This window comes from Oenanthe melanoleuca, chromosome Z, assembly GCF_029582105.1.
Source record: "Oenanthe melanoleuca isolate GR-GAL-2019-014 chromosome Z, OMel1.0, whole genome shotgun sequence".
NCBI lineage: Eukaryota > Metazoa > Chordata > Aves > Passeriformes > Muscicapidae > Oenanthe > Oenanthe melanoleuca.
In genome coordinates this window covers 38,181,693-38,195,677 of record NC_079362.1, presented here as the reverse complement: position 1 = coordinate 38,195,677, position 13,985 = coordinate 38,181,693, and the positions used below count along the sequence as shown (strand labels likewise).

The following is a 13,985-nucleotide window of genomic DNA, read 5'->3' as shown; positions in this document are numbered from 1 at the left end:
GGTCAAAGACCGAAAGTAATTTAGCATTTTGCTCCAAAACAGGATTTGGAATAAAAGAATCACTTGCACCCTCAGTGCTCGTACTGTTACTGAAGCTTCTGCAGCTTGCAAAAATGTCCAGCAAAAGTAAGAATTCCTATCTTGAGCAGGTAGTGTGTATGTGGCCTTGTGAATTGCTATTGGCAATGGTTTTGCTCTGGTATCTCTGAACTGCATTCATTGTTTCTATTCTTAAAACACCTGAAAGAAACTTGAGTTTAATGACTTTACAGAAGTACCTCACAATAAGAGCAGTGTGTGTCAAATGCCAATACCCTGACAAACTGTCCATTCCTGCGCACTGCTAACAATCACTCCCTATTACGTAAATAGCAAGCTCCATCTTTTTAACATGTTTCCTATGGGGAGATTTTAGAATGAAGAAATTTCCTGTAAGTGTATTTACCCTTCACTGATTTACCACTCCACCATCTGACAAATGCTGTATTACTCACCATGTCTGTTTTTACCTGGTTTTTTTTTCCAAACACATTCCACGTTCTATTTAATCACTGATAGTGTGTTGTTTTTTCTAACAGAAATTAAGAGAAAGGAGAATTCCTTCATTAAGAATCTGATTGCAGGATTGAGAGTTTACACAAAAAATACACTCAAGCACGGATGATTTGATTTCACTAGGATTTCACAAAGGTTAGGACTGCCAGGAGCAAGGCTTCCCTTTCATTATCTTCATGTTTCTTTTGCTAATTTTAGCTTTTTAGTATTTCATTTACATATAGTGCACTCGAGCACTTCACAATTCCTGCAAATTTCTGATAAAAAAATCATTCTAGAGCTATCAAAGTAGACCAGACCTTTCTAATCATCTCTCAGAAGAAGGACAGAGTAGGACTGACTGCCTTACAGGCTGCAACTGCTCTGCAATTAGGAGATACGGCTGCAGCATGTTAGATATACTTCAAGTACACTTATTTTTTTTCAGCCTTACATAACAAAATAGTTAAAATACATAAGCGTGGATGTCACTGCAGGCAATTAATTTGAGTAAGCATCCAACATGCAACAAAATGAGTCTGCATACCCCTAACTGAGGCATAGGTTACCACAGCTGTGTTGCTGCTGGTACCTCAGCTAGTGAGAATAAAGCTAGCACAAGCATGACTGTCCAAACTGATTGCAGAGTGTTAGAGAAGGGAAAGCACTCTGCTTGTTTATCAGAGACACAGTATTCTGTGGAAATAGATGTGTAGAAAACTGAGAGCTACCACTTTAAAATCACATTAATGTGAATTTAGAGATGAAAAATAATCTCCTTCCTTTCAACAAGATGCTTCTCAGGTTGTGCTTCACAAGCCTTCAAGAAAGAAATTTTATTAATTCAAGAATTACAGTTGGACATGTTGATCTTAGAGGCTTCTTCCAACCTAATTGATTCTATGACTTTAAGTGACAACTAAATATTAAACAGACATTAGTGGCAAGACAAGTTTGCATATAATCAGCAAACATTATTTAATACAAACAGAAATGGTACACTTCTATTGTTAAATAGATTTCTTAGATGAGAAACTCAGCAACTGACAGTAAAACAAAACCCAGTGTCAGTCTGTTTTGGATCACCAGGAATGTAACTAAAGAGTTTTTACTATTTTAAGAGGAGTGTATTTCTAAATTCAGAGTTGGTATATGAAATTTTGTTGTGTTTGACTTAAAAAACTTCAAAATACTTGAAAAACATGAGAGAAAACATAAAAGGCAAATTCTGTTGCAATATCAAGGCAAAAAGAAAAAAAAAAATATCTTTTGTCTTTCTATCCTTGAAAAAATTAATTCAGTCATAATTACTATGATATTTCACATTTAGCTAATGACAGAGTTGGCAATTGGAACAACAGCCTAGACTGTGAAAAAGAAAATGAAAGTACACTGAAAAGATAATGGAACTGTTTTCTAAGAAATAAACTATTAAAGCATTCTTTTCAGTGCCATGTCACGACTGATCAACACTATTACTTCACTTACATAGAGTGTCTCCACTCTGCTGCTCTTGACTGTTACACAAGACTGCATATGTTCATGTACTTTCAGTGCTGGACTAGACACTAAAAGCCTTAAGCATGTATTTAAAATCTTAACTTTGGAAAAGACTCACAAGTAGGTGAGGTCATATTGATAAAAGACTAAAAACAGTTTTTGTACATAATAAAAACTAATTGAAAATGCTGACAATCAAAATATTGGAAGCTTAATGATACTTACTAGAAGTGTCCTTAGCATTCTGGAAAAATAGTTTTCTATTGGGTACACAAAGGTTACAATAACAAGCCAGCACTCTTGGAAAAAGACAACTTAATGGTTTAAAAGAACCAATAAACCGCTATACAAAAAGAAAAAAAATCAAACTGCATATCAATGAATGCATTAAAATTAATATTTAATTATTAACTCCAAAGGACAGTATAAGCAACATGATTCTCAATGAAGAAAAAAAGTAGGTGCGAATACTGCAGCTTAGAGTGCCCTTCAAGATGTTAGTTCCATTCTGTAAACAAATTGGTTATACATTCAGCAGGAAGAACAATCAAATGTCAAGAAATTACCCATGACACACATATCACTTAAAATTTAATTCCGTGTATTATTATTGCAGTTATTTCATTTTAGAATTAAGTACTCAAAATACATGAGAGAGAAACCCACACCTTTTGCCAGAGGATTATGCATTTTAATCTCACCTCTTCTTTAAAATGTTTCTTATAAAATCAGAGCAATGAGAAAGAAGAGCAGCCGAGGAAAGGAAATGAACAGCTTTCAAGCATCTCATAGAGCATTGCTACATTTTATATAGATCATATAAATTACTTCTTTCAGAGATCAGAAGGATATGGGAATATGCTTCTAATAAACAGAAGAAGTGCATTCAGTTCCAGCAAATTGAATTCATACCAGCAAGCCTCACACACTAGTTGACAAAGAGAAAATGATAAAGCTTACCAGGCAGCTTAACAGTCCAAAATAAACAACTTTTTAAAAGGACGGCTTTCCTGAACTAGTCTTAATAGTAAACAAGAATATTTAGCCAGTTCTAATGAATAGTTATTCTGACATATGGCTCATGCATACAATTAATTACAAAATAAAGAAATGCAATGATTACTGTAAGTATTTTGGGTATATAATTCCTAGAATGGATTTGAAACTTTGCTTTTTATGAATGTAACATCGTACAACAAAAGATCTGTAAATTTTTACAGAAATGTGGGTTTATGTTCGGCTTCTGTCTTTTGCAAAGATGAAAATAAGGGTAGCCTGCAATGTTCTTAATAAGTTTGGCACCGTTTCTGTAAGCAGATAAGCTAACACAGATCTCTCAGCCTTTAAAGTGGTTCAAACATTTACCAGTATGCCCGTTTTTAAGAATAAGACCTTATGCTTTGTCTCCAGTCCACAACTATTAATTAAATTCTCTGAACTGCATTATGAGAAGGCAGAAATGACATTTCAAACCTTGACATAACTTTAAAACAGTTGAATAAAAGCCTGTTAGCTTATTCTTTTAAGATTTCACTTTAAAAAAACAAGTATGACATAGCAGCAAATAACATTAGACTATAATTTGAATCAAACTAAAAATTTGACAATAAACAGCAGCCACTGTGCACAGCAAGATCAAGACAAAAGAATGTATTGTTAAATATAGTAATCTAGTGCACTTTAATCAAATTTACTATACTAGGTACTGCTGCACATGGTGAAATCCCACTGACAAAACACACGTCAAAGCCTAGGTGCTCTACTGAATTTAAACGGCTGAACACTTCCTTGAGGGAGAAAATACAGTAATTCAATGGGCTTGTTGATGCCAGACACACATTACCAGATCCAAGGAAATGCTTCATGAGAACGGTCAGACAGAACTGTTTGCTGGATATGTGAGCTGGACAAGGCTGCATGGTAATACAGGTAGTGAAATCACTTCCACAGCTAAAAGTCATTATCTGTCACATGAGGGGTTTCCAAAACTGACCTTAAAATCATACTATCATCAAGTCCTATATAAACAGTTGCTGCTATAGAAACAATATACATACGGAGTTATTGGAGCCTTAGATAAGTACACCATTATGTTCCTCTGTGTAGATTAGGCCTAAAATGCTGAATTTCTGCTGGAATATTTAAGATTTTACTCCCTGACAGTATTAAAGCTTTTTAAAAAGAAGAATCTGGTAAGCTCTGGCAGTTTACATTCTTTCTATGTTGCTATGCCAAATTTTCAAAACAAAATCTTATGGTTTTCTAAACATACCGATATCTAGGAGACACACTAGTTAATATAAGGAACCATGCTTCTTGGCACAGAAATAAAAGGTACATTGGTGCCTTTTCTGCACGTTTGCTCTTTACGTTTTTGCTTGCTCTGCCCACAGATATTTTCCATGCCCCTCACAGAGATGTGCCTGCTCTTGCTTTTTACAAGAAGTTGTAAATACACTAAAATTCTGAGATTATGACACATGACTTTAAAAGTAATTTTTGTTGTTGTTGTTGCCTTTAGGCAAACTAAACTCAAGGCCGTCTTTTAGCTGGGGAACTCAAACCCCAAACACGGAATTTTCTGGCTGTGATCCAACAGGCTTCTTAAAAGAGGCAGACTCATGTGCCAAAACAAAGCGCGGCTCGGAGCCTGGAGTCACGAAAAGGAGGGACGACACCGAGCAATCCTGCTCGCACAAGCTCTTGCGTGTCAAGAGGAGGTGCGACGTTTGCCCATTATTTTACCCATTAGCCAGCAAGCACGGTAGCACGGCATCGGGAGAAACAAGCATCTCTATCTATCTACACATACACACATATATGTGCGTGCGCGTGTGTGTACATACATATTCCCCCACTACACGGAGAAATACGCTACTTTTTCCCCACCCCACAACGTGTCGAAGGGACAGAAGCGTGTTTAACACTGTTTACTCTCTCTGGCAGCACGAGGCAATCAGTGCTGGCGACGGCTCGGGCCACCGGGACATCGGCAGGGAGCTACCCCGCTGCACGGGCGGCGCAGCTCCCAACAACACTTCGCTGAGCGACACGCCAGAGCTCCGGGCTCGGGGACTGACCGAGCCCCCCTCCCGGACAGCAGCGGCTGCCGAGCGCCCCGGGGTCCCGCCGGGAATCGCGCCGACGGCAAGTTTTCCTGCCCGCCCGCAGCCAGCGCGGCGCCCACCGCCGGCGGGACGGGACACCGGGACACCGCGGCACCGGACACCCCCGCCCCCGGCACACCCCCTCACCCGCGATCCTCAGGCAGGTCTCCAGCGCGGCGGGGGGCAGCTGCCGCCGCCGCTCCGCCTCGCCCCCCGCCGCCCGCGACGCCGCGCTCCGCGTCCTCTTCAGCGCGGGCGGCGGCGGGGCTGCGCGGCGCCGCGCCTCGGCCCAGTTCTTCCGCTTCATGGCGGAGGCGGCCGCGGCGCTACGATCCCCTCATCCCGCGGGGACCGGGCGGCCGGAGGGAGGGGAGGGACCCCGCGGCGGCGAGGGCGGCGGCGGCGGCTGACGCGTCCTCGCGGACACCGCCCCCTCCCGCCGCACCTTCGCCCCGCCGGCGGCGGAGCGCCCGCCGCGCCCCCAACGGCCGCCCCTGATTGGGGCGCGCGCCGTGGCGTCACCGGCGCGGAGCGGCGGGGGGGGGGGTGACGTCATGGCGGCCGCGGTAACAGGTGGGCCGGGGCACGCGCCCCCCCCCCGCCCTCGCCCCTGCTCGCGGGGCGCCGCCTGTCTGGGCGCGCGCCCGGGCCGCGCTGCTGACGTGGCGCCGGCAGCCCCCGGGTGGGGGGCGCGGCCCGGGCCGAGGGGCGCCGCTGCCGCTCCGGGCCGAGGGGCTCCGCTGCCGCTCCGGGCCGAGGGGCTCCGCTGCCCTGGGTCGGCCGCGCTCGCCCTGCCTTCTCCCGGGGCCATGCAGCCCTGCCGGTGCCCCTCCTGACCCGTACCGAAAGAGGGGCCCAAGGACGGGTACTTTGTAAGGCCGACGGAAAACAGTCCCGTGCATACAGACTTCTGGGCTTAATGGGCTTCTGGGTAAATGGGTTCAGCGGAAAAGTTTAAATAAGTGGGTTTGAATCTGCCTCTTAGATACAGTGATACTTGAAAACACAGTTAATGCCATAGCACTAAACCATCTAGTAGGTGAAACAACTTCTGAAAACCACTCCCTTCCCACCTCCGTCTAATTGGCCATAATGAAAGCCCTTGAGGAAGTATTCTACCATCTGCTGGGTGTGCGTATTTATGGAGGAAAACCTGTTGGAAACCTGCTAGTTGCCACTTTTCACTGCATGACTTTTCAAGAAATATCCTTTCTAAATAACACCAGAGACCTAAAATTCTTTTGACACTTCGGAAACAAATTCTCCTGAGGATGAACGTCGCCGTCGTTGTTCCAATTCATTATGAATGTGGAAGTCATTGTCTCAGAGCAAGCCCTCTTAAGCTGCGGCCAGATTCAAAAGGCAGGGCCGATGCCCTGACTAGGACACATCAGCTTTTCTGCTGAATCGTCCTCTCTCTTCCTCCCTCCTTTTGTTTGTCTGCAGGTTGTGAGTCTTTCTGAAGTAGTGATTTTGCTGGATAGCACAGAGATTGTGGTATGGTTCCTGTCAGTATTGAAATAGTCAGGGTGGATGACTTCAAGCTAAAGAGCTGTAAAACTACACTTCAATTAATTCCAATTTCTTTTAATAGTCCATAGTTCTTTTAGCTATAGTTAGTTTTGTTAAATGTGCTTATTAGGACCAACAGAACTATTACCGTTTTATATTGTTTTATTTCTACTAAGAGCAAAAGAAGCAGGAAGGCAGCTAGAACATTTCCTTTAAAATCAGAAGCACCAAGAACAACTGCAAAATAAAAATGGAATGAGAATCAGTGTCCTCAGCTGTGATTATCAGGTGAATGAAGAAGAGTGGAAGCACTACAAATAAACGGAGTATTCGTCATTCATTCTCTTTGAAAATAATTTTCTTTATTGTCTTTGTTTTACAAACATACAACCAGTTTTCCAGCCTGCTTTTGGCTGTTGTTTAAGCAACATGAGGCAGATGCATTCCAGAGTTCCTGGCATGCTGAAAAATATTGTTGAGCTGGGGAAGTGCTGGAGGGAGGAAGCAGCTCCTTATTTGAGACTGTAGGGGCAGTGGTTCATGAAAAGCTGACTTCACTCCCCTGTGAGCCTGAGCTGCTTGTCCCAGTCTGTTATGCCAAGTTTGAGGAAGCCTCTGGCCAGCCCTGAAATCACAGGGGTTCAGAGTCTGCACGTGACTACCTTTAGCCCCGTGCCGAGTGCTGTTTAGTCAAAGCAGGGAACTGGCAACAGTAGTTTTCCATTAATAATATCCTTCTTCTAAACATGTAACACTAAAATAGCGGTGTAATGAATAAGTTGCTAAGGCATCGTATCTTTAATAGAATTACATTGTTTAGTATTGCTTTGTTTCTTAAGCAAGCCTTTTATTTTCCATCAAAGAACAGTGCACTTAATCTCACATCCTCTTGATGGTGTAAAGCTTTCCAGACCTTGCTCTGGGCCTGCCAGTGACCTTAGTGGATGCAGGAACAAACATCTTCACAAAATGCCATTTCACAATTGCATTACAGCTTAAAAGGGGAGAAAATTTGTAGTTGAGAGGTGTATGTATAGTAGCATTTTACAGTGACGGTCAAAGATCAGAGACTGAAGAGAAGGATACTCTCCTCCATAAATAATCTTGGACAATTTTTTTTTTTTCAAATTGCTAAAAGGAAGTGTCTCCTGGATGAAAGAGGGCATGTCTACTTTAATGAAAGAAACAGATGTTGAACATAAACATTTGTAGATAAATGGGTAATATGAAATATGTCAGAACTGCAAACCAGAATGCCCTTATGCTTAATTCAGTTGTCTAAGACAGAAATAACTAAGAACAATTTATTCAAAGACCTCTTGCTCTGAGAGAAAATACATACATACAAAGAAGAACATTCTGCTGCAAATCTTCATAGGAATAAAAATAATTTGGCTTACTCCAAAACCAATAATCTGATCAGATACAAATTTAAGACAGACCTCTCTCTGGTATTATAGACCCATCTTTTTGTATCACACAAAAGAACTGCAGACAATACAGGATGATGTATTTAAAATATTTATTTGAAATTGTGAAATATATTTCATAACTTCTGCCAGTGCCAGATACAAGAGTAGGCATAAGCTTAAATCCAGGTGTTCAAAATTGTGACTTTTCAAGGTACATTTAAATACAAAATTTTTATACTGCTGGAAAACTTTAAAACAGTGCTGAGAAGTCTTGGATTGAAAACCAGCATTGATCTGCTGAACGCAAGAATCCAAGTTTTCCTGAGCAAAATCTGATTTCTTACTTTAGTGTGCCTTGAACAATGATTTTTAAAATATATTAGCAAAATTGTTTGATGAGACAGTAATAAGCTCCAGGATTTTTTTCAATCAGTCTCAGTTGTGTTTTAGTTTTTATTACCTGGTACTCAATGGAAATAACACTTTTGTATCCATCTCTAGTGTCAGGTAGTTTCTATGCTCTGATTTTCTCCATAAGGTTTCAGATGTCCCACAAAGACACAGCAGAACAATGCTTGTTGGAATTCACTGGAGAACTGTTCTTGTAGAGCACAAATTTTAAAAAAAGTATATATTACATCAGTGTCATACGTCAATAATCTGGGGTTTGTTTGAGAAATTCACTGTTTTAACTCCTGCCAGCTGCAAAACTGTATTAATGGGAACATGATCCAGCCTGTTTTTATCAAGGTGCAAAAAATGAACTTCATTGCCTGGAATGAGAATAACATGTAAATTATTGAATAACATATTTATTTATTCAAAGATGTAAGTGAATCGAAGCAGCATTCTTACTACCTACCAGCTATTGTACAAATGTGTACTAGTTCTGCACAATATACTGTATTTTAAACAATGGCAAAAGGTTTTTTAATTATGTTAAAGAAGCAAGGAACATTGAGGAACCTAACTAGTTTAAATCTGCTGTAGCATGATGTTTCCTAATCATGTGATAACTGTCATGTTGCAATTCCCCCTTCATGCTCTACCTCTCTACTAAAACCACTCTAAATGCCTCAAATCAAATGTGAAAGCAGAATGTAGGCAAATACCACGATGTCAAGAAAACCCTCCAAACTTTGAGGCAGTTGTTCCATCAGCACTACAATCAACTCCTGCAGGACTGTGATCAGCTTTATGCCACCTCTTCGGGAGATGGGACTACACAATGATACTTTGTAGATTTCTTCATGTGACAGGAATCAAACAGTTCAATACTAGTCTGTCTCCTTGGGACCCACAGGGACAGCAGGCAAAATGGCAGCTAACAGCTGAAGGAGACAGTTGTAACTTTCACACAAAACAAAACAGCTCACCTGGGCCTATAATCAAAGCTCCTCCCTGCTGAGCAGGGTCTCCTTGAAAATCAAAAGCTGGGCCAGTCATTGCTCTCCATATACTCCTAATGCTTCCCAGTAGTGCATTTGATTTCACATGAGGGCTCCGAACTAAACAAAATCACAGAACACTTGTTATCTAGAAATACGAAAGTATACAAAAACAGCAACAATGAACAGCTGCTATGAATAGTTCACAGATTCCTGATTACCAGTGTTTTCACAAAATATAGCCCATGAGAGACAGGCTGCTGGCAACTCACTGTCACTTTACATTGAGATCATACTATTTTATCAGAGCATTTTGTTTTGTTTGTGAAAGTCTGAATAAGGTGAGAAAATTATTCTTACCTGATACTTTATTACCTTCACCTCTTTTCATGCCAAGTACTTTATAAAGTTCCCTTTGTGGATCTACATACATTTCATGTGTATACCCAGTTAAACTGCAAAAGGGCTGCAAAATATAGGCATATATACAGACAGACAGACATACAAAAAGAAAGTAATATTTGTAAGGTTAAGGCAGTAACTAGTTAGGGTCTACTGTCAACAGTAAAAATACTGATACCATGCCAGCTCCATGCTCCCCCTCTTATTTGAAAACTGTGTATTTGTTAGTTATGTTAAAGTGGAATTTTTTTTAGCCTCAAAGTTTCTATTAAAACAAAGCTTCCAGTAAAATCAAGAAAAGATGCAACCTTAGCAACACCTGGTGATTTTTAAACAGAAAGTTTTAATTTTTTGCTTTAGTCATGTATTACTATTAGAACTGCCTCATGAATACTATCCTTTTTTATTGTTGTTGCAAAAGATCACCTTTTCATGCAAACCAAATCCCTAAATACAGACCAATAAGACATAATAGAGGATACATTGTAATTAATGACTACTTTATTTACCTTGATGTGATGATATGACGACTGCCCAATAACTATAAGCCTCACATTTGATTCCTAGAACAGAACATGGGTATTGAAGCTGTAAAGAGGAACTGGTTGTTCCTACTTGACTTCAAAGCATTAAAACAATCTGATGTCCCGAGTTAGTGATGGCAGTGCACTGACTGAAAATTATTTGAAGTTAACATAACTTACATGAGTGTAGACTGCACTTGTGTATATCACACACAGTTAGCAGCTACATTAATTTATTAAGTGAAAAATTATTTTTAAAGATAACTTTTTAATGATAGTTGTGTAAACTTTGAGTTTCCGGTAGCATTGGTAGGTGGGACTGTCTTTTTAATTGATGGCAACATGCTGTGATTTTGGAAACTCAAAATTTCCACTCAGTTGCACCTACATCTAAAGAAGTGGCACACAAATGATGGCTGAACATGTGTGATTTACATATATGGACCCACTGATAGATATAACCTGCATTCACACACACTGTTTTTTGCAGGTGCAGCCTTAGGCCTGAGTCTAAAACAGAGCACAAAACTGAAGTTCCTTTAGATATCAGTAAAAGCAGTTAATAAATACAAGGTTGTTTTATTATATATTTGCCTTTTCCATATAGAATACTTTCCTATATAAAATCATTTTGCTTGTTATGAAAAGAAGCCTTCCTAAAACTAGAATACTTGCACTAAGAAAAGTGTGGAAATTTTTTGGCTTTCTATATACATTTATTTGAGGAGCCAAATTAAGAAAATCTCCTTTTGAGTAACACTGATCAAACAGTCTAGAAATATCTTCCTGAGAAGGGAAGCTGACAAAGAGATTGTCCCTTTTTGTCCTCAAATTCCTAGTCCATCTCAGATGGACTTAGATGGATTTGCTGTCAGCAATGACCTGAGTCTCTGTCATTGGCTGTGTTGCTGTTAGGAATAAAGTATGACAGAATTTCAATCAGTCTAGAAGAGACAGATTGACCTTCCACATTTAGTGGGAGATCATTGTCTTCTCTAGTGTCTCCTACTACCCAAAAAATACATGTCAATAGCAACCCTGGCCCACTCTACTTCTCTTTTCTGTCACTGTCATTCCTATTTGTGCTCTGGAGAGCTGGACACACTACTAATGCAGCTAGCAAATCACCATAAAAAAGATACTATTTTTAATCCAGATCAATTTTCTGATCTTGTTTTGTGCACAACTATCAGTCAGCCCTAGCATAATGGAAAGGGCAGTAGTTAGCAGTCACAAGACAGCTGTCCAGGTCACTACTAATACTGAAAGAAATGCCTGTCAGATGTTGTCTAACTGTTCTGAACACAACAGTAAAAAGAGCACCAAGCTAATAGGGCAGGGAGAAATAATGCTGTTGCAACAGAGCGTTTAGTGCCATAAATCCTTTCTTGTGTCTCCTAGGCAGATTCATTATTGTTATTGTAGCAAGCAGTGAAAGCTCTTCTTCTGAGCCTTTTTTTTTTTTTTTTTTTTTAATTCCTATAAGTCTTATGTAAGCCTGTAGCTGGACATAACAGATCTGCTTGATTGCAGCCACAAACACATTAAGGGCAGAGTACTTACTTGTAAAAATGCCTTGGGGACTTTTGCCAGGTCTTCTACGTACTCCTTACAGGTGTAACACAAAAAATTCTGCAACATACCCAATTGAATGTATCAGATATAATTGCATAGCTGTGAGGCAGCAGACTGGGCACACACCACTTTGGAGGTGATCAGAAACAAGGAATGGGAAAGATTCCAGGCACATTTGGGTTAGGATACTGGCTTAATCCAAGCCCGAACAAGGACACTGGGCCTGCAGCCTTGCAAATATTTTTATCTCTAGATATTTTAGCTGGCTTGACAGCTGGGAAATCAAGGAACACGATACTTGTTTCCCTGAAAACCCGGCTGAAGAAGTATTTCCTTTCTGGTAAATAGTGTTTCACTTTACCAAAGAGCGGGGCGTCTCAGGAGCAGTAGTGCTCTCCTTTGAGCTTTCCTCTCCTCCGCTCCGGCCCAGCCCGAGCTGAGCCCCCGCACCTCGGCCCTCCCCAGCCCCGCCGGAGCCGGGCAGGGCCCCGCGGCGGCCCCTCCTCACCCGCACGAACAGCACGATGGCTTTCTGCTCCGCGTACAGCGCCGGGAAGGGCACGCTCCTCCCGTCCGAGTCCAGCAGCAGGCAGCGGGCGGCCTCCCGCAGCTGCTGCTGCTCCTGCTCCGGCCGCCGCCCGCTGCCCCGCGCCCGCCCGACCTGCTGCGTGACCGGCGGCCCGGCCATGGCAGCGCGGAAAGCAGAGGCGGAGCCGGGGCGGAAAGGCGCGGGGCCTTGTGCGACGGCGAGGGAGCGGCGGCGCCGGCATGCAGCGGAGCGGCTCGTTCCCGGCCGGGGGAGCGACCTCGGGCAGCCGCGCCCTTGCCCGGGAGGAGCTGGCGGGTTCGGACGGGGAAAGCGGGCAGCCTGCGGCCGGCAGAGCCGCGCGTCCGTCTGCCAGAGCCAGGGTGCAGCTGGTGCCCGGGGAACCGGGCAGGGTCACCCGGAGCTTCCCGGGAATGGTGTGCAAGCAGGAGCAGCCGCGGCCGCACGGCCTCGAGGTCGGCGTTCTTCTTGCGGGAGGCCGCAGCCCTGCTGAGGGCCGTAAGCGAGACAGAAAAACTTCTGGAGGAGCTGTCGAGCTGCTGTGTCAGGCAAAAACCGCACCAAACCCGGTGTCCCTGTTCATGCAAAAGCAGAGCTTCACCGTGTCTTGACAGCTGAATAGCAGAAGTGCTCGAGTGCGTGCAGAGATGAGTGAACAATTAATAAAAAATATTCATAAAATAACGAAAACACTAGGTCGTTGAAGAGTATTGTAGTCTTTTGTATTGCTGTGTTAGCCGAAAGCTTGCAGGGATGAGGGTACTTTTCTTAGTGGGCTGAGGAAAAAGAAGTATCAGAGACAATAGGACTGGGGGAATTTCCATAAGTTATTCTGCTTTGTGAAACTCTCTGATTATTTTAATTCCAAAGTTTCTCTTGGCAGACTATCCCAGGACCTATATGTTAATGTGATTCAGACTTGCATCCCCAGTGCTTTTCGTTAAGCCTCTGTTTTTATATTACCAGGCGTGAGCACACAGAACAGGTTAAGTCTTGCAGTTCAGTATGTCCTCACCAGGATTTTGATTTAACAGGTGATGAATTCAAATTAGTAAAGATTAGTACAGGACTTCAGAAAATCATGAAACTTATAATTCTCCTTGATGCAGTTGGACCCAATGATTTTAAAGGTCTTTTCCAACACAAATGATTCTATGATACTGAAAGAATATGGGCAGTATTCCCCACTGTCATTTTCATCAGGCTTCCTTGTTCACTTACCTGTACGCTATCCAATACATTTCTTGCACTGCAGTTCACAAACCAAACTGTGCGCTGTGCAGCAGCGCCCGGCAGCTCCCTCAGCAGCACTGATGGGAGTGTGCTGCCTACCCTTGACTGCTGCAAGACACAGCAAAGCAGACAACTGACAGCTTTTGACAGGCTTTGGTCTTCATCTTGGAGCTGAAGTGGATAGGCCATAACCTCGTTGTGTTATCCCTGCAGTAAAACCGGGAAACATTGGGCAGGACTTAGGAGCACAG

General features: G+C 42.5%; 2 protein-coding genes across 8 annotated transcripts in view; both read right to left on the bottom strand.

Annotated features, from left to right (window-relative positions):
* Positions 1-5,613, bottom strand: part of CDC14B (cell division cycle 14B) — a 44,788-nt gene extending 39,175 nt beyond the window's left edge. For 3 of the 6 annotated variants that reach the window (XM_056513683.1, XM_056513684.1, XM_056513685.1), the window contains exon 1: positions 5,289-5,610. In XM_056513683.1, coding sequence (XP_056369658.1) covers positions 5,289-5,448 — 160 coding nt within the window. In that variant the 5' untranslated portion in view covers positions 5,449-5,610. Of the gene's footprint in view, positions 1-5,288 lie in introns of all 6 variants that reach the window. The other 3 variants (XM_056513687.1, XM_056513686.1, XM_056513681.1) reach the window with 2 other exon arrangements.
* A 2,545-nt stretch (positions 5,614-8,158) lies between these two features.
* On the bottom strand, positions 8,159-13,060 carry PRXL2C (peroxiredoxin like 2C). 2 transcript variants are annotated; one of them, XM_056514367.1, is made up of 6 exons: positions 12,463-13,060; positions 11,943-12,011; positions 10,365-10,418; positions 9,814-9,919; positions 9,442-9,573; positions 8,159-8,838 (listed from the first exon to the last, which is right to left on the bottom strand). In XM_056514367.1, exons 1-6 carry the CDS (start codon positions 12,640-12,642, stop codon positions 8,711-8,713), a joined length of 669 nt encoding a protein of 222 aa, XP_056370342.1. In that variant the 5' UTR covers positions 12,643-13,060; the 3' UTR covers positions 8,159-8,710. The 2 variants fall into 2 exon arrangements, with proteins under 2 accessions (XP_056370342.1, XP_056370343.1); XM_056514368.1 differs by lacking the exon at positions 10,365-10,418 and having other exon boundaries at positions 12,463-12,741.
* Positions 13,061-13,985: the final 925 nt, after the last annotated feature.